This window comes from Dromiciops gliroides, chromosome 1 (genome assembly GCF_019393635.1).
Source record: "Dromiciops gliroides isolate mDroGli1 chromosome 1, mDroGli1.pri, whole genome shotgun sequence".
NCBI lineage: Eukaryota > Metazoa > Chordata > Mammalia > Microbiotheria > Microbiotheriidae > Dromiciops > Dromiciops gliroides.
Genome location: NC_057861.1, coordinates 745,936,151 through 745,951,624, shown reverse-complemented (window position 1 = coordinate 745,951,624; position 15,474 = coordinate 745,936,151). Strand labels below are relative to the sequence as shown.

General features: G+C 48.8%; 1 protein-coding gene across 1 annotated transcript; it reads right to left on the bottom strand.

Moving 5' to 3' along the window:
* Positions 1-4,201: 4,201 nt before the first annotated feature.
* LSM5 (LSM5 homolog, U6 small nuclear RNA and mRNA degradation associated) lies at positions 4,202-13,131 on the bottom strand. The gene is made up of 5 exons (XM_043979639.1): positions 12,987-13,131; positions 10,017-10,112; positions 9,538-9,565; positions 7,221-7,293; positions 4,202-4,501 (listed from the first exon to the last, which is right to left on the bottom strand). Exons 1-5 carry the CDS (start codon positions 13,030-13,032, stop codon positions 4,469-4,471), a joined length of 276 nt encoding a protein of 91 aa, XP_043835574.1. The 5' UTR covers positions 13,033-13,131; the 3' UTR covers positions 4,202-4,468.
* Positions 13,132-15,474: the final 2,343 nt, after the last annotated feature.

Below are 15,474 nucleotides of genomic sequence, written 5' to 3'. Positions count from 1 at the left end.
AATTTCATTTTTTTTTGGAACCTGAGTTTGGAGGGAAGGTGCCAGACTGTGAATCTCATCTCTCCCACTGAGTCACCGTGTGACTCTGGGCAGGCCCCTTCATGTCTCTGGCCCTCATCTGTAAAATGAAAGGATTAGGCCAGAGAATCTCTGAGCTCCAACAACCTCCAGACTGATGAAAAGAAAAGATGACTGTTCTTATTCATACCATGTAACTCCAAAGAACTCAGAGGTTCTCTGTTAATTATAAACTCACATTTTTACGTCTGTTACCGTTACCAACTGTTATTTAAACTGGTGAGGGAGGCAGAATTGGGTGAGAACCGGGTCAGGGCCAAGAACACCCTGTCTAATAACACACTTGATGGTTTAAGGGAAACTGAAGGTTCTTCTCCCCATCTCTGCATTGCCGTGGGTGACACGGCGCCAATGATGATGGTACCAACAACCTAACAGGAGTCAGTCATGTAGGCTAACCACTGGGTAGGGTTGAACACGTGGGCTTGTAGAACAGTCCTTTCTTGGTCCCCGTGAACTCAGGCTGTGTCTAAGAGATTGAGAAGAGGTGGAGTCTCGACCCCTCTTTGTTGGAACCCAGCCAATGCCAACTCTCCTTGGACTTCCAGCAAAGGGGAGGCAAGAAAGCGGAGATTCTCTCCCTTCCAAATCTGCAAGGAGGACACCACTACCAAGAGAATTCTTTCTTTTTTCTCATTCTGAACTGACACTCCAAAAAAGGGCATTTCCATACACATGGCACACAAGAAGATTCAGCGAGATGGCACAGGGTATAGTGTTAGACTTATAGTCAGGAGGGCCTGAGTTCAAATCTGGTCTTAGACACTAGCCATGTCACCCTGGGTATTTCCTTTAAACTCACTCAGTCTCAATTTCCTCATCTGTTAAATGAGGATAACAATTGTACCCATTTCATAGGATTGTTGTGAAAATCAGTTAACGTGTATAAAGTATCTTGCAAGCCTTAAAATGTTTTATAAATGTTACTGCTGCTACTACTTTGTGTTGTTCAGTCACTTCAGTTGTGTCTAACTTTTCATGACCCCGTTTGGGCTTTTCTTGCCAAAGCTACTGGAGTAGTTTATCATTTCCTTCTCCAGCTCATTTTACAGATGAGGAAACTGAGGCAAGCAAGGTTAAGCAAGTTGCCCGGGGTCACACAGCTGGTGTCTGAGTCCAGATCTGAACTCAGAGATGGGTCTTCCTGACTCCAAGCCTGGTATTCTTGACCTCACACGCACACAAAGGAGGTGAGGTTTCTGGGCAGGCTCTCTCCAAAGTAACCAATGACATCTTAACCACCAGATCTAACGGCCTTTTCTCAACTGTCTTCCTCCCTGAACTTTGGCAGTGTGCTACCACCGATCACCTCCTTGGACAACCTCTCCTTCCTGGCACCTGCCTAGCCAGCTTTCCTCTCTGGCTCCTGTGCTGGGGCTCCATCCGCATCACCCGACCTGTCGGCATCCGCCAAGGCTCCGTCCGGGACCCTCTTCCCTTCTTCCTCGCTTTGATCTCATCTGGCCCTCGGCTCCCACAGGTCCAACTGCCACCTTTATGCAGTTATTCCCAGATCTCTGTGACTGCCCTTGTCTCCAGCTGGAGCTCCAGGCCCACCATCACTAACGGCCCCTTTGTACACTGAGCACTAGATGACTACACTGATTGTTACAGGAACCGAGAAAGCAGGAGGTGACCTTTCTGAGGTTTCGAAGGTCAGACTGGTGTCGGGAAGTTACCTCTATTCATTAGGTCACATCAATCAATGGACTTGAATTTGACCAGCCAATTAGCTTGGAGCTGTGTGTGGGATAACCCCACTTCCTTTTCCACAGAGGGCTTCCAGAGGAACTGGCTGGGACTCTGATTCTGACTTGGGAAGCGTGAGCTGCTAGATGAAGGCAGGTTTTCTCTCGCTCTCGCTCTCGCTCTCTCGCTCTCTCTCTCTCTCTCTCTCTCTCTCTCTCTCTCTCTCTCTCTCTCTCTCTCTCTCTCTCGCTCTCCCACATAGATCTGGGTTAGGGCTTTTCCATTCTTTCAGAGACATGTGCTCTCTCTCTCTCTCTCTCTCTCTCTCTCTCTCTCTCTCTCTCTCTCTCTCTCTCTCTCAACTTCTAATATACTTTAACAAATGCTTAAAAGCATAAACTGTTGCTGAATTTATAGGTAAACATTAGCTAGTTCTCCCCCCACACTGGGGGCAGAGGGGGGCAGGTAAGGACACACACTTTGGATTTTACTCATCACATAGTGAAATGACAGATCCATTTTAGCATGAGCATGGAGAGGTCACTCACCAATTCAGTACAGTCACTGAAATCACAAGTCTAGACCACGTTCCCTGTACCCAAAAAAAGGTCTGTCAGCTGAGTAACTGGAAGCACTTCGGGAGTCTTGACGTAGCTCAAATCTTCACTCCACTCTAAGGGACAAAGTCACAATTTTTACTTTAAAGAATATAACCCCCAGACTCTTGATACCCAAACTATTTTAATCACTTTATCTGGGCAATAAAAACAGGGCCCCTGTTTAATCAACACAAACTTAGACCATTTAGCAGTTTGCTTTTCAAGTAACCAAGAATTTGATGACGTGCTACCAGATGCTTATGAACTAGAGGTCCTTGAAGTCTCTAATACTGAGCCCCTCTCCTACCTCTTTAAAATCCTTTGCCCAGGGGGCAGCTAGGTGGCGCAATGGATAGAGCACCAGCCCTGGATTCAGGAGGGCCTGAGTTCAAATTCGGCCTCAGACACTTGACACTTACTAGCTGTGTGACCCTGGACAAGTCACTTAAGCCCCATTGTCCTGAAGAAAAAAAAAATCCTTTGCCCATTCTTATTGAAATGGAGTAGATTCAAATACTTCTGCATTTGGTGTCCAGGAAGAGGAATGATAAGAGCAGTTCTAGGCTTTGCCACTGAGAACTGAGGCAATGAACCAACAAGATTATCTGGGAAGCATAACACAGTTTTACAGTTCTATAGGGGGTAAATGATTATGCCCACATCAAGTTGGGGAGGGGGGGCCCTGTTTGTGGTACAGCTGCACGGTGCAGCAGAAAGTGAGCTGATTTTGAAGTCAGAGGAGCTGGGTTCAAATCCTGTCTCTGCTACTCACTGATAATAAGACTTGGGCAAGTCATTTAAGGCGAAGGGAATAAGCATTTAATAGCACCTACTCCGTGGCCTGTGCTAAGCACTTTACAAGGATTATCTCATTTGATCCTCATAACAACCCCGGGAAGCAGGTGCTAGCATCACCCCCATTTTACAGGTGAAGAAATTGAAATAAGTGAGGTTAAGCCACTTGCCCAGGGCCCTTCTGGGCCTCAGCTGCCTTGTCTGCCAAAGGGAGGGTCAGATGACATGACCCCAGGGCACCATCAGCTCTAAATCTAGGATGGTGTTTGCTTGTATGACCCACATTGGGTGAATACACTCAGTCACAGAAGGTGGCTCTTGGTCACGAATACTTGCTTGAAAGCAGCCAAAGAATGTTTCTCTTAAGAGAGGAACAACTCGAGTAAAGGGAAAGCTCTCAGTGCCCCCAGAGCCTGTCAGGGAGGCGATCCTAGCCAGAAAAGGGAGGCAGCTACGCCAGAGAACTTGTAAACATTTGCCCCCTTCAGAAGAATCTCCCTCTTTTTTTTAAAGCTGCTTTCTTTGGAAAACAAACACTGTTAGAACAAAAATGACCAAGGCTCAGAGATCCTCAGACATGAAAGACCCATCTACAACTGATAGGAAATACAGTCCAACCTCAAAGACATCCCTGGGCCCGGGAGGGAAGCCGCCCTGTGCTTACCAAGTCACTCAGCTAAGAGAGACAGCTGGCGCTGCACTGGGACCTTGTCCACCTGAGCCAAGGGTCTCTGGATGTCCCAAACCCTGACCCCCTTATCTGGGGATTATGAACTCTCTCTCAGATTAATACAGAAAATGAAATACACAGCATTACACAGGAAATGAAGTAGTTAGCAAAATAAGTTGTCTATTAATTCAAAGGGCCCTGAAGCCCCCCCCACAGATGCCACGAAGGTCAGGCTTGTTAAGAAGCCCTGACTCTCTTACTTTCCCAAGATTCTCACTTCTGCCGGCCTCTCATCAGGAGGAAATGCTCACTGAGTCAGCTTCTCTCCATCCCCTTTGACATGGACAGTTATCATGAAGAAAACCAAAGGTAATGAAAAAAAGATTTTATTTTAGGCTTTGAACATCAAACTGATTTCTTCTTTTACAAGAAATTCATGATTCTAAAATACAAAAAATATAATTTACAATCCATCCTCAAAAAGTTTCCCTTTAACAGGAAATTGAATTGTATCAAATGTCAACATTAAAAGTAAAAAGAAAAAAAAAAACATGACACAACAAAACCAAGCACCCCTCCCTTTGATGGACCATAAACCAAAAAGATCCTGTGGGTGACCAAGAAATCCCTTCCAACTTCACACTTCAGGTCCTTCTCCTCCCGGAACCAGCTAAATAGGAGAAAAACAACCGTGTTACAGACCAGGGTTTCCATGAAGTAAAATTAGTCAACATTGAACAAATGTCTACATCTTCACCATACCAACCTCAGCTGATATTTTTCACTAGTTTAAGTTTCCCAAAGAAGTTTTTACAAAACCTGGTCCAAAATGGTCTGCCCACAAAGCTGCCTTCGGGTAGACAGAAGATTGTCGCACCTGTAAATTACCATCTCTGTCTCTGAACACCTCCCAGGGATTAAGTAATGTCACTTATTACAATGACATCTGGCTTAAGCTGTTGAAGGTGAATATGCTGGGAAGATTACGTGACAACAATTTTCCCAAATAGTTATCATTTATATGAAATGCTAAACATTCCTATTACCTGAAAGATTTTTCTAATCCTTTTACGCTTAGCAAGACTAGAGGACAATATTGCTAGCAGCAGAAACTGCAAATCGATATGCTAACTAACGAGGCTACTGCTTCTCATCAGCTCACATAAATAATACTGCAGAGCTCTGCTTCTAGGGGGAAGACTTTCTATGCCACACGGATCACAAGCCTTCCACAACTGGTTTTCATGGGCCTCAGGGGCTACTCAGAAGCCGACCCTTCAGTGAGGATCCTTTAGGAATTTCGGTGGACTGGTCCAAGACCACCACTAGCTCATCCTGTATCTCAGGAAAGAACATACAATTTTGCCCCCCTAGTCTTTCATAAAAGGCAGCATGGCCGGGGAAATCAGAGGCCAGCCTTGAGACAGGAAGACACAGCAGCTCTAGGGCCCTCTTGTTGCCCCACAAGTTGAACATCAGCATTGGTGGAGGGAGTTGCCCTACCTTGGCACTCCCCACACAGAAGAAACTGCATGCACACACCCCACTCCCCTCAAAAAACATTTGAGGAGTCACTGCATATTTTCCTAATCAGCTTCTTCAGGCCCGTTATGGCTCTGGGTAGGCCTGTGCTCCCCTGGCAGAGTCTCCAAGAATCCAGAATCACCTCCCAGTCACAGTGAAGCAATGGAGGAAGACATCAGCTGATGAGATTACAAGCCCTGCTTACAGTAAAAAATACCCTGGGGGGCGGCTAGGTGGCGCAGTGGATAAAGCACCAGCCCTGGATTCAGGAGTACCTGAGTTCAAATCCGGCCTCAGACACTTGACACTTACTAGCTGTGTGACCCTGAGCAAGTCACTTAACCCCCATTGCCCCGCAAAAAAAAAAAAAAATACCCTGGCCTCAGAGCTGGGGGACCCAGGATCAAATCCTGCCTATCACTGATGACCTGTGACCTTGGGCAGGTGACCTCCCCTCCCCCGGGGATTGAGCTCCTGGTCTGTAAAGTGAAGGGCTCCCCATGGGCTCTGAAGCTCTGACCCTGACAACTACAGAGCGCTCTCCTCAGTGCCTGCTTGTGTCTGCCCAGGAGACATCCCTAAAAGTATCAAGAGCTTCATCCCTTACCCAAGGGGCTGGGGGACTGTGGTGAGCAAGCTCTGCCCCCCTAAGCAAAGTCCTGGGCATCTCCGTGTGAGTGTTATACATCCACACAGAGATGCATTTTAGCTAGACAGACAGACAGAAAATAACAGACAGTTTCATCACCAATAATGTGGACGCTTAGCGAGCATTTCTGGAAGCGTGAAGCAGATGCAAAATCGTACCAAATCAAATGTCATCCAGAAAACGTACTAGCTCAGGAGAAAAGCCAGGGCCCCAGGGAGGTAAAGACATGCCCTGAATCAACAAGAATCCTGTCGAGGGGCCAGCCCGGGCTTTACACAGCCACCCGCCTCTCCCATTTCCACTGGGGCATGAAGCAATGGGAAAGTCAGGGAACCGTGTAGCAGCAGGACCTCCTCCAGCCTGGGAATCCAGGCTGAGGCCTCATGGAGGAGGGAGGTTCCCTAAGACAAACAGGCCCACTCTCGCCTCACAAAGCTATTTGCTTCTCCCCCAGCAACAATGCTGGGATGGTCCAAGACTGCTTCAGTTTAGTGCCCCTGGTGAAAGATTCCCCTTGTAACCATCTGTCACCAGAAGCACGGCCTTGGAAAACTAGGAGACAAAGCTCTTTGCTCATTATTCGAGAACCGGCCCCTGCCTCCAGGTCCAGGGCTCTCCCCACTGCCTTCACTTCGGGCTGCCTGCAGAGCCCTGCTATCCCCAATCCGGCTGTGCACTGCCCTGCCACCAAGACTTAAAGAGATGAGAGTCTGGGCAGATGACAAATGTTTCCTGAAGAGTCTGTCTCCAACAGGTATTTTCCCACTCATATATCCTAAGTGCTTTGAGGAATAACAGTCACAAATGGAAAGAAGAATGCTAAACTAAAATTTAATGCAGCAAGACAAGGACTTTCAAGGTCACCAAAAACCCAAAATGCCTGTCTTGATTGCACCTACATTTCCCATGCCACCCTGATGCCATCTGAGGCACTCTAACATGGACAGCAGGGTCTCCAACCTCCTCCCCAGATGCCAGTGAAAACCAAAAGAGGAAATGCAGACTCCAAGGATGTTCTGTCCTTGTTTGGGTTCATGCCTGCTTCATTGGCTATGATGTGAAACCTTTTGGGCGCTGAACACACAGGTCTGCCTTCCTTCCTTCCACTTTAGATTCTCCGGGGGCTCTGGCACAAGTGAAATTCTTAAGAAAGTCCCACCCTGACCTCAATCCTTCTCCACCCCAAAAAGTAGAGCCAGAAACACGCTTGCCTCACCATTGTTATGTTATTTCCATTTAGCAAGATCTGATCGAGCTTGGTGATCCTCCTTCCTTCAGGTGTGATCTCACTAAAGGAAGCCAGAAAGCAGAAACTGAGTTAATATATGTAACATCAATTGGTATTTTGTAAAAAGAAAACAAAGTTTATGCTCTAGACTGAAAATATCTACTAGTAAGTGTCAAGTATCTGAGGCTGGATTTGAACTCAGGTCCTCCTGAATTCAGGGCCAGTGCTTTATCCACTGTGCCACCTAGCTGCCCCCAGTCCCAACTCTTTTCCAAAGGAACCAAGGAAGATGCTTGACTGTAGACATTAAAACTCAACAGTGGGGGGCAGCTAGGTGGCGCAGTGGATAAAGCACCGGCCCTGGATTCAGGAGGACCTGAGTTCAAATCCGGCCTCAGACACTTGACACTTACTAGCTGTGTGACTCTGGGCAAGTCACTTAGCCCCCATTGACTCTCCCTCCCCCCCCCCAAAAAAAATCCTATTCCAGACCCCTTCTGGGCCACATGAGCAAGAGATGGAAGACTAGACATCTCCAATCCTCATAACCTCTCAAACCTCCCAAAACAGAAATTATGCACCAGGATGAAACAACTTCAGCCGGCTCCATAGTCTAGAACACCTAGAACCCAAAGGAAGGTTTGAAACAAACACAACATGGCCCTGAGGTCGCAGGGCACCCCTCCTTCCTCCTGGCCGTTGAAGCTAGACTAGCAGACCCAAGGACACAACAGGAGAAAACAACAAAACCTGCCCCTACACTCTCCCTACCCACACTCTTTCCAGTGTCATGGAGATCCAGGGTTCAGGATGTGAAAATCTGCTCCGGCCTCAGCAGTTGGCTTGGCCCCGGTCCTTCAGGAGCAAAAGCCTACCGGGGGCTGCAACCTGGAAGCACCGGCGCTGAAGAGCTCGGCACTGCTGGTGTCAGAAGAACGTATTCGGAGGCTGACCCCCACCCCCAGTTCTCTACATCAGGGCCAGTGGATTCTTCAACAGGTTCCCCTAAACTGAAAAGCTTCCCGGATGGGCCTGGGGACAGAAGGCATATCTGTGCTCCAAGGACCAGCCCAGGTTTGGCAGGAGCCATCACCAGGTTATCCACCAGCAAATTAAGTTGTGTGGCTCCAACTACCATGAAGACCAGCTACTGAGATGCAAAAGGCCTTTATGCTGCATTGAAGAGGGAGTCCTTCCACCAGGCGAACAAGAGACACTTGAAATCTCTTATCTAGACAACTCTGTGCTCAAGCCAGATGCAAATGTTAACTGGGAAATATGAAACATGATAAATGACATAGCTAATGTTGATATGTGGTTTTCTAAATCACTGAGTAGCTAGCAAGGATCTTTCTAGTCAGTTTGGTGGCCTTCATTTCTATCTGATTCTGATGCAATGAGTCCAGACATGTCATATTAAAAGGATTTCTAAACAAATATGAGGCTAACTCATAAAACAGCTTCAAAATCAGGCACAGCTGGTCAGAAGAGGAATCCTGTCAATCCATTTGTTTTCTGAGATTAAGTCAGGAAGCTAGGCTGGCTTCTCTATGCCCCCTCTGAGCTGAGCAACCAGTCACTGTGACAGGCCCCAAGCGGGACTAAGCTTTGAAAGTCCTCAGCTGGTAAGGGGAACTGACTTTGTTCAAATGTGCCTACTCTAGGGGCAGCTAGGTGGCACAGTGAATAGAACACTGGCCCTGGATTCAGGAGGACCTGAGTTCAGATCCGGCCTCAGACCCTTGACACTTAACACTAGCTGTGTGACCCTGGGCAAGTCACTTAACCCCAATTGCCTCACCAAAAAAAAAAAAAACCCAAATGTGCCTACTCTACTCATTATAGAGGCAAAGAGGTTTCATGATCATTAGATTAGGACAATAACTCCACAAACCAATTTCATCAACTATTACAACTCTATGGCAGTCTGATAGCAAGGCATTTATAGTGTTTAAATCAGCAAAGGCACAGGGCTCATGTTGACTCACTAGTGTTAAAAGCGGAGGTGGGGGGTGGAGAGCAAAAGAGGGGGAGAGAGAGAGAAGGAGGAAGGGAAAGAGAAGAGAGGGGAGGAAGGGGGGGGGGAGAGGGGGGAGAAAGAGAGAAAGAGAAAGAGAGAGATCACATTTATGAAGAACATACAATGTGCTAGGCACTGTGCTCAGCACTGGAAATACAAATACAAGTGAAAAGAGACATTCCCTGCCCTTGAGATGCTTCCATTCTAACGGAAGAGCCATAAAAAGGAACTGGGAAACCAGGGGAGGAGAAATCTTCCCTGAAACCAAACTTCACTTATACTCACAACTCAGTGACATCTTCCAACACCATGTCTGGAATCTGGTGTCAAGAAAATAAAGCCGAACACTCCAAAAGTCTGAGGGGATGAGCGCTGTCATCTTTCTCTGTCTGAGGGGATGAGCGCTGTCATCTTTCTCTGTCTGAGGGGATGAGCGCTGTCATCTTTCTCTCTCTCTCTTTCTCTTTTGTATCAAATGCCTGCTATTTGCAAGGTGCTAGTGATAAAAAGGACTAAGACAGAGGTTTTGCCCTAATCTCAGGAGGCTTCACACTAACCAAGGACAAGAGACATAAATAACACAACACGGAGCAGGATGGGCTGAATGGAGGGACTCCAAGAGATCAGGGAGCAGGGGGAGCTGCTCTTCCAGGTCCACAGGCCTCCGGGTCTACGCAGTGCCCAATTTCTCCAAATGTACTGATACTAACAAACTGATCGTGGGACTTTAAATAATGGTCTACACGCATCACTTCAAAGGATACTGACAAAGTCATCAAATCCCAGCAGTGTGCCCACAATTTCTTTGTCGCTCTTCATCACGATGTGAATCCTCGAGCCTATACATTTGTCAACCAGTTCTAGATGCATAGAAGACAAAGAGAAAGCGTTAGTAAGTGTTCTGTGCATCCCCACTCAGCCCTGCTGACCAGTGTTAAAAGAGAAGCCACAAGAACCCAAAAGCCTGACACGGGCCTAAAAGCTTCTGTTCTGGGTCTTTCCACATCTGCTGTCTCATTCCACAAGGCCCTGATGCGGAGAACAGGATAGGAGGGGAGGAGAGCGGCATCTGCCCTTTAAGGGGGGGGGGGGGGCGCCTTGGCATAGCAGGACTAACATGCAGGAAGCTGTAGGTGGGCAAAGGTCTGGCAGCCAGTAAATCAAACAAAAGCAGGGCCCCTGTTCCCTCCACATTCAGGACTGTGAGTGGCATCAGGATGTCTCAAGAAAAGCCCTGAACCCAGTCAGTCAGTCCTAAGCCCTCTCGGATCAATGCAATGGGTCCTTCAGGATCAGCCAGTCCAAGCCCACCCCCAGCCACACCCATTGCACAGATGGGGAACCTCAAGACCCAAAAGATAAATGACTTCTCCAGGGACACTTTTAGAAGTCTCCCTGCCAGCAGCTTGTGCTTCCTCAGATACAACGAGCAGTCCAAGAACCTAAACTGGGGCTCTTCGTTTCCCACCCCTTAGGGCCTGTTTCCTAACCAATGCCCAGGTCCACAGGATGCCAGCACTGAAAGTACCTGGGAGAATATCTCATCAAACCTGCTCAGGCCCCCAACAGGAGGCCCAGGGAGCCAGGTGGGGCAGGCCAGCCAGACCCAAAGCCCACCTGCCCACTTCAGAGCACGGGTCTCCCACTAAAACCCAGGAAGGGCAGGCTATGCTGCATGTTAGAGCCAGACTTGACAGCCAACAAGACTCAGATGCAAATTCTGTCTCAGAAAGTGACCAGCTGTGGCTAAGTCATGTCTCCTCTTGGAGCCTCAGTTTCCCCTTATGGCATCATAACACCTGCACAATCTACCTCAGAGGAATGTTTCCAGGAGGGTGTTCTGCAAACCTTAATGTACAGAAATTCATTCTAATTCAACAAATACTAAACAGCCACTATGTTCAAGGGATCACAAATGGAGGCTGGGAAGAGACCTTGGGCACTGTCTGATCTGACTCCTCATTTGGCAGATAAGGAAAGTGAGTCCAGAGAGGGTAATGAGCGAGTCTCCCTGAGGCCAGACAGATCGGACCAGAAGCTAATTGCTTTAGAGTTAGAAGGAACCTCAGAGATCACGGAGGATAACGACCACGAGGCAGGCAGAGGGCAAGGCCCTGGCTCAGGCTGCCGCAGGAGCATCTCAGGCAGAATTTGAACCCAGGTATTCTAGATGCCACACCCGGCCTCGATCCTCCAGAGCCAGCTCCCTCTCTGAAGTAGCAACTAATCAATCAGTGAGGCTTAATTAAAGCTCTCCCAAACCACCCGGCAGGACACTGGAGAGCCAGGGCTCAAACCTTCCTGTTTAAGGAAATGAGTGGAGTAAAGTGCTAGGCCACAAGGAAGCAAAGGCAAAAAGGAAAGTTCCTGCCCTCAGGGAGTTTCCACTCAACAACAAAGACAACAAGAAGAATAGCATTTCTGTAGCTCTTTAATGTCTGCGAAATACTTGATAAATATTATCTCATTTCACCCTCACATTCTATTTATAGTCAAAGGAAAAAGTGCTCTAAGTAATTCCTGATGAGAGAAAGGCAAATTAAACAACCTGGGGATATCATTTTACACCCACTCCATTGGCTAAAATAACTGAAGGAAAAGTGGGACAGGATGTGGAAAACTTGGGACACTAACTCTCTGCTGGTGGAATGATCCAACCATCCTGGAGAGAAATCTGGAATTCTGGAAGGCCAATGCTGCTTTTATCCCCATGTGAAAAAACTGAGGCAGAAAAAGGTTAAGTGACTTGCCCAAGAACAAGCACGTGGGGTGATGGGCCTATGGGTGGCAGGGACCAAGGAGACCTTGCAGTGACTTGACAGAAGGGGAAACTGAGACACAGGGACCTGAAGAGACTTGCCTGGGGTCACTCGGGATGAAAAACCTAGGGCTGAGGAACTCAGCTGCCATGGAGCCACTTGGCAAAGGGGGAAACTGAGGCACAAAGAGCTGAAGTGACTTGCTGGGGTCACTGAGGGGACAATGTACATACAGCTGGGAGGTACCTCAGAGGCCATGGAGCCACCAGACAGATAGGGAAACTGAGGCAAGGGGGAATGAAGAGTCCTGCCTGTCACATCAGGTAATGGATGTAGCGCTGGAGAGACCAAGGAGGCCTTGGAGTGACTTGACAAAAGGGGAAACTGAGGCACAGGGACCTGAAAGGACTTGCCTGGGGTCACTCAGGGGATGAAGAACCTAGGGTTGGGAGGGACCTCAGATGCCGTGGAGGCACCAGACAAATGGGGAAACTGAGGCAAGGGGGCATGAAGGGTCCTGCCCAACGTCACATGGGAGGGACCAAGAAGGCTCTGAAGTGACTTGACAGAAGGGGAAAATGAGGCACGGGGAAGCTGAAAGGACTTGAAAGGGGTCACTTAATGGATAACGGACCCAGGGCTGGGAGGGACCTCAGAGGCCATGGAGCCACCTGACAGAGGGGGAAACTGAGGCACGGGGAGCTGACGTGACTTGCCCGGGCTCACACAGGAGGAGCGGGCCTTGGGCTGGGAGGCTCCTCAGAATCCCATTCAACAGAGGAACAAACTGAGGCCCGGGAGGGCGAGCCGGCCGCCTCAGGACCTAGCCCAGGGCCGGGGTCCCGCAGGTGGAGGGCCCCAGGGACGGACCGGAAGCTCCCGGCGCGCCCCGCACCGGGGGCTGGCTCCTCAGGCTCCCCGCCTTCCCCCCTGCCCTCTGTGCCCCCTCCCAGGCCTCCCGCTCTCCCGCATTACCGAGCGGCAGCAGCTGGGACGGGTTCGTGGTCGCGTTGACCGCCATAGCTCCCGGAAGCGGCCAGGGAAAAGCAATCGCATTCGGCCCGCACTTCCGATTTCCTCTCCCAGGCACGCTCAATGGACGAGCGTAGAGCTCTCGATCGAAGCGACGCAAGCGCGCACGCACTACGTACGCACACACTCACGTACGCGCACACTCACGTTCGCGCACACACTCACGCGCGCGCACACCGCCCCCGCCCCTTCCTCGCGCATGCGTACGGAAAACCTGTTGCAGTGCTGGCGGGGAGAGGCCGGAGCTGGTGCTGCAGGGCCTCCGCCCTGTCTGGCTGCCTCGTGCGCGCTGAAAGCCAGCCCGCTCGCGTTCCTTTTTCCTCTAGGGGGCGCTCAAGAAGCCTTATAAAAAAGAGTGCCGCAGCCCCCCTCCCACCGAGCTCTGAAACTTCTGGAAAGCAGGAGGGAGGCGGGGGGATGGAGAGGGCCAGATACAAAGAAACACAAAGCAGATACAAAGTAACCTGCATAAGGCGGCTCTGCAGCCCGGCCTGGCTGGCGGGGGAAGGGGAGGGGGGAGGCGCTGCGGGTGGCCCGGAGCGCGGGAGCTGGGGACTGGAACACCCCTTCTCAAATGCGACCTCCGCCCAGAGCTGGGGGACCCTGCGCAAGCCACTCCAGCCCGGACTCAGTTTCCTCTCCTGTAAAATGAGAATAATAGCATCACCCACCATGCATGGTTGTTGTGAGCGCGGAATAAGTGCTCAGCACAGTGCCCGACACATAGTAAGGCGTTTAATAAGTGCTTATACGCTTCCTTGGAGAAAACATTCCCATCCCTGGCTGGAATTCTCTCCCTGCCGGCTTCCTTCAAGCCCCCCTAAACTCCTTTCCCGATTCCCTCCTAATTCCAACGCCCTTCCCTCTGTTGATTATGAGTTATTTATCCTGTCGATAGCTGATTTCTGCGGAGTTATTTAGTTATTGTCTTCCCTATTAATGCCCTGAGCTCTAGGAGACCAGGGATGGTCTTCTTCCCTGCCCCCCCACCCCCCCACCCCCGCTTTTTTGGTACCCCTAGCAGCTTAGCACAGTGCCTGGCACGTAGCTTAATAAGTGTTAGTTGACTGACTCTATGGAGGAGAAGGGGAGAGGAGAGGGGTTCGGAAGGGAAATACTGCACGGGTCATTTCGGCTAAAACCGAGTAGGTGAGGCTGGAGTCATGTGAAGTCAAGTCTAGAAATATAGAGATTACAACTTGTTCAGCCATTCCCCAACTGATGAGTATCCCCTCCGTTTCCAATTTTTTGCCCCCACAAAAAGAGCTCCTATATTTTTGTACATAAAAGCCCTTTCCTTTTTTTCCTTTTTTTCTTTTTTTCTTTTTTCTTTTTCATCTTGTTGGGATACAGACCTAGTCGTGGTATTACCAGGTCAAAGGGTCTTCAGTTTGATAGTCCTTTGGGTTCCCCAGTTCATTCCACTAGCAGTTCATTAGTGTCCCTATCTTTCCCTCATCCCGTCCAGCACTTGTCATTTTTGATAGGTGTGAGGTGCTACCTGAGTTGTTTTAATTTGCCTTTGTCTAATCAATAGTGATTTAGAGCATTTTTTTCATGTGACTATTGAGACCTTTGATTTCTTCTCCTGAAAACTGCCTGCTTATATCCCTTACCCATTTTTCAATCGGGAAATGGCTAAATAAGTTGTAGCGTATGATTATGATGGAGTACTAGTGTGCTAAAAGAAATGCGGTGGGGGGGGGGGTGGCTTTCAGAAAAACATGGCAAGACCCATATGAAAAATGCAAAGTGAAGTGAAAAGAACATTGAAAACGGGTAACAGCAATATTGTAGGACGCGAATGATTTAGCTACTCGGATCATGATCCAAGACGGTTCCAAAATACCCATGATGGAAAGTGCTCTCCACCTCCAGAGAGAACTGATCAACTCTGAGTGCAGAGTGAAGTAGAATTTCCTCACTTTATTTTTCTTGCTTAAAAAAAAATGGCGAACATGGAAATATGGTTTGCATGATTTCACATGTATAATTGATATCATATTGTTTGCTTTCTCAGAAAGGGTAGGAGGGAATGGAAGGGAGAGAGAATCTGAAACTCAAAATTTAAAAAGAAGAGAATGTTAAAAAAAACAAATAAACTGAAATGTTTAAATACACACACATACACACGTTGGAGTCGGCTTGTGGAGGGATTTAAATGCCAGACTGAAGGATTAACATTTTAAGGTTGTAGCAATAAGCAACCACTGAGGCAGGAAGGGGAACTGTGTCCTGCAGAAGGCTCCCAGTCGCTTGGGGAGGGTTCAAGCACAGCCGTGCACCCCCGAAAGAATTCCAAAGGCTTCTTAAACCGTGGGTCACTACCCCATATGGGGTCACGTAACTGAGTGTGGGGGTCCCGATCAATTTGGCAACAGGAAAAGGTTATGGAAACCTATTTTATATACGTGTGTAACCGAAGTCGTGG

Bases quoted from the DNA above. Each gene is read 5' to 3' on its own strand.
- LSM5 (XM_043979639.1), bottom strand. From the start codon at position 13,032: ATGGCGGTCAACGCGACCACGAACCCGTCCCAGCTGCTGCCGCTCG. The intron at 10,113-12,986 runs GTAATGCGGGAG...CTATGCATCTAG, and splicing joins GTCCCAGCTGCTGCCGCTCG to AACTGGTTGACAAATGTATA. The intron at 9,566-10,016 runs GTATCCTTTGAA...ACCAGATTCCAG, and splicing joins GGGATTTGATGACTTTGTCA to ACATGGTGTTGGAAGATGTC.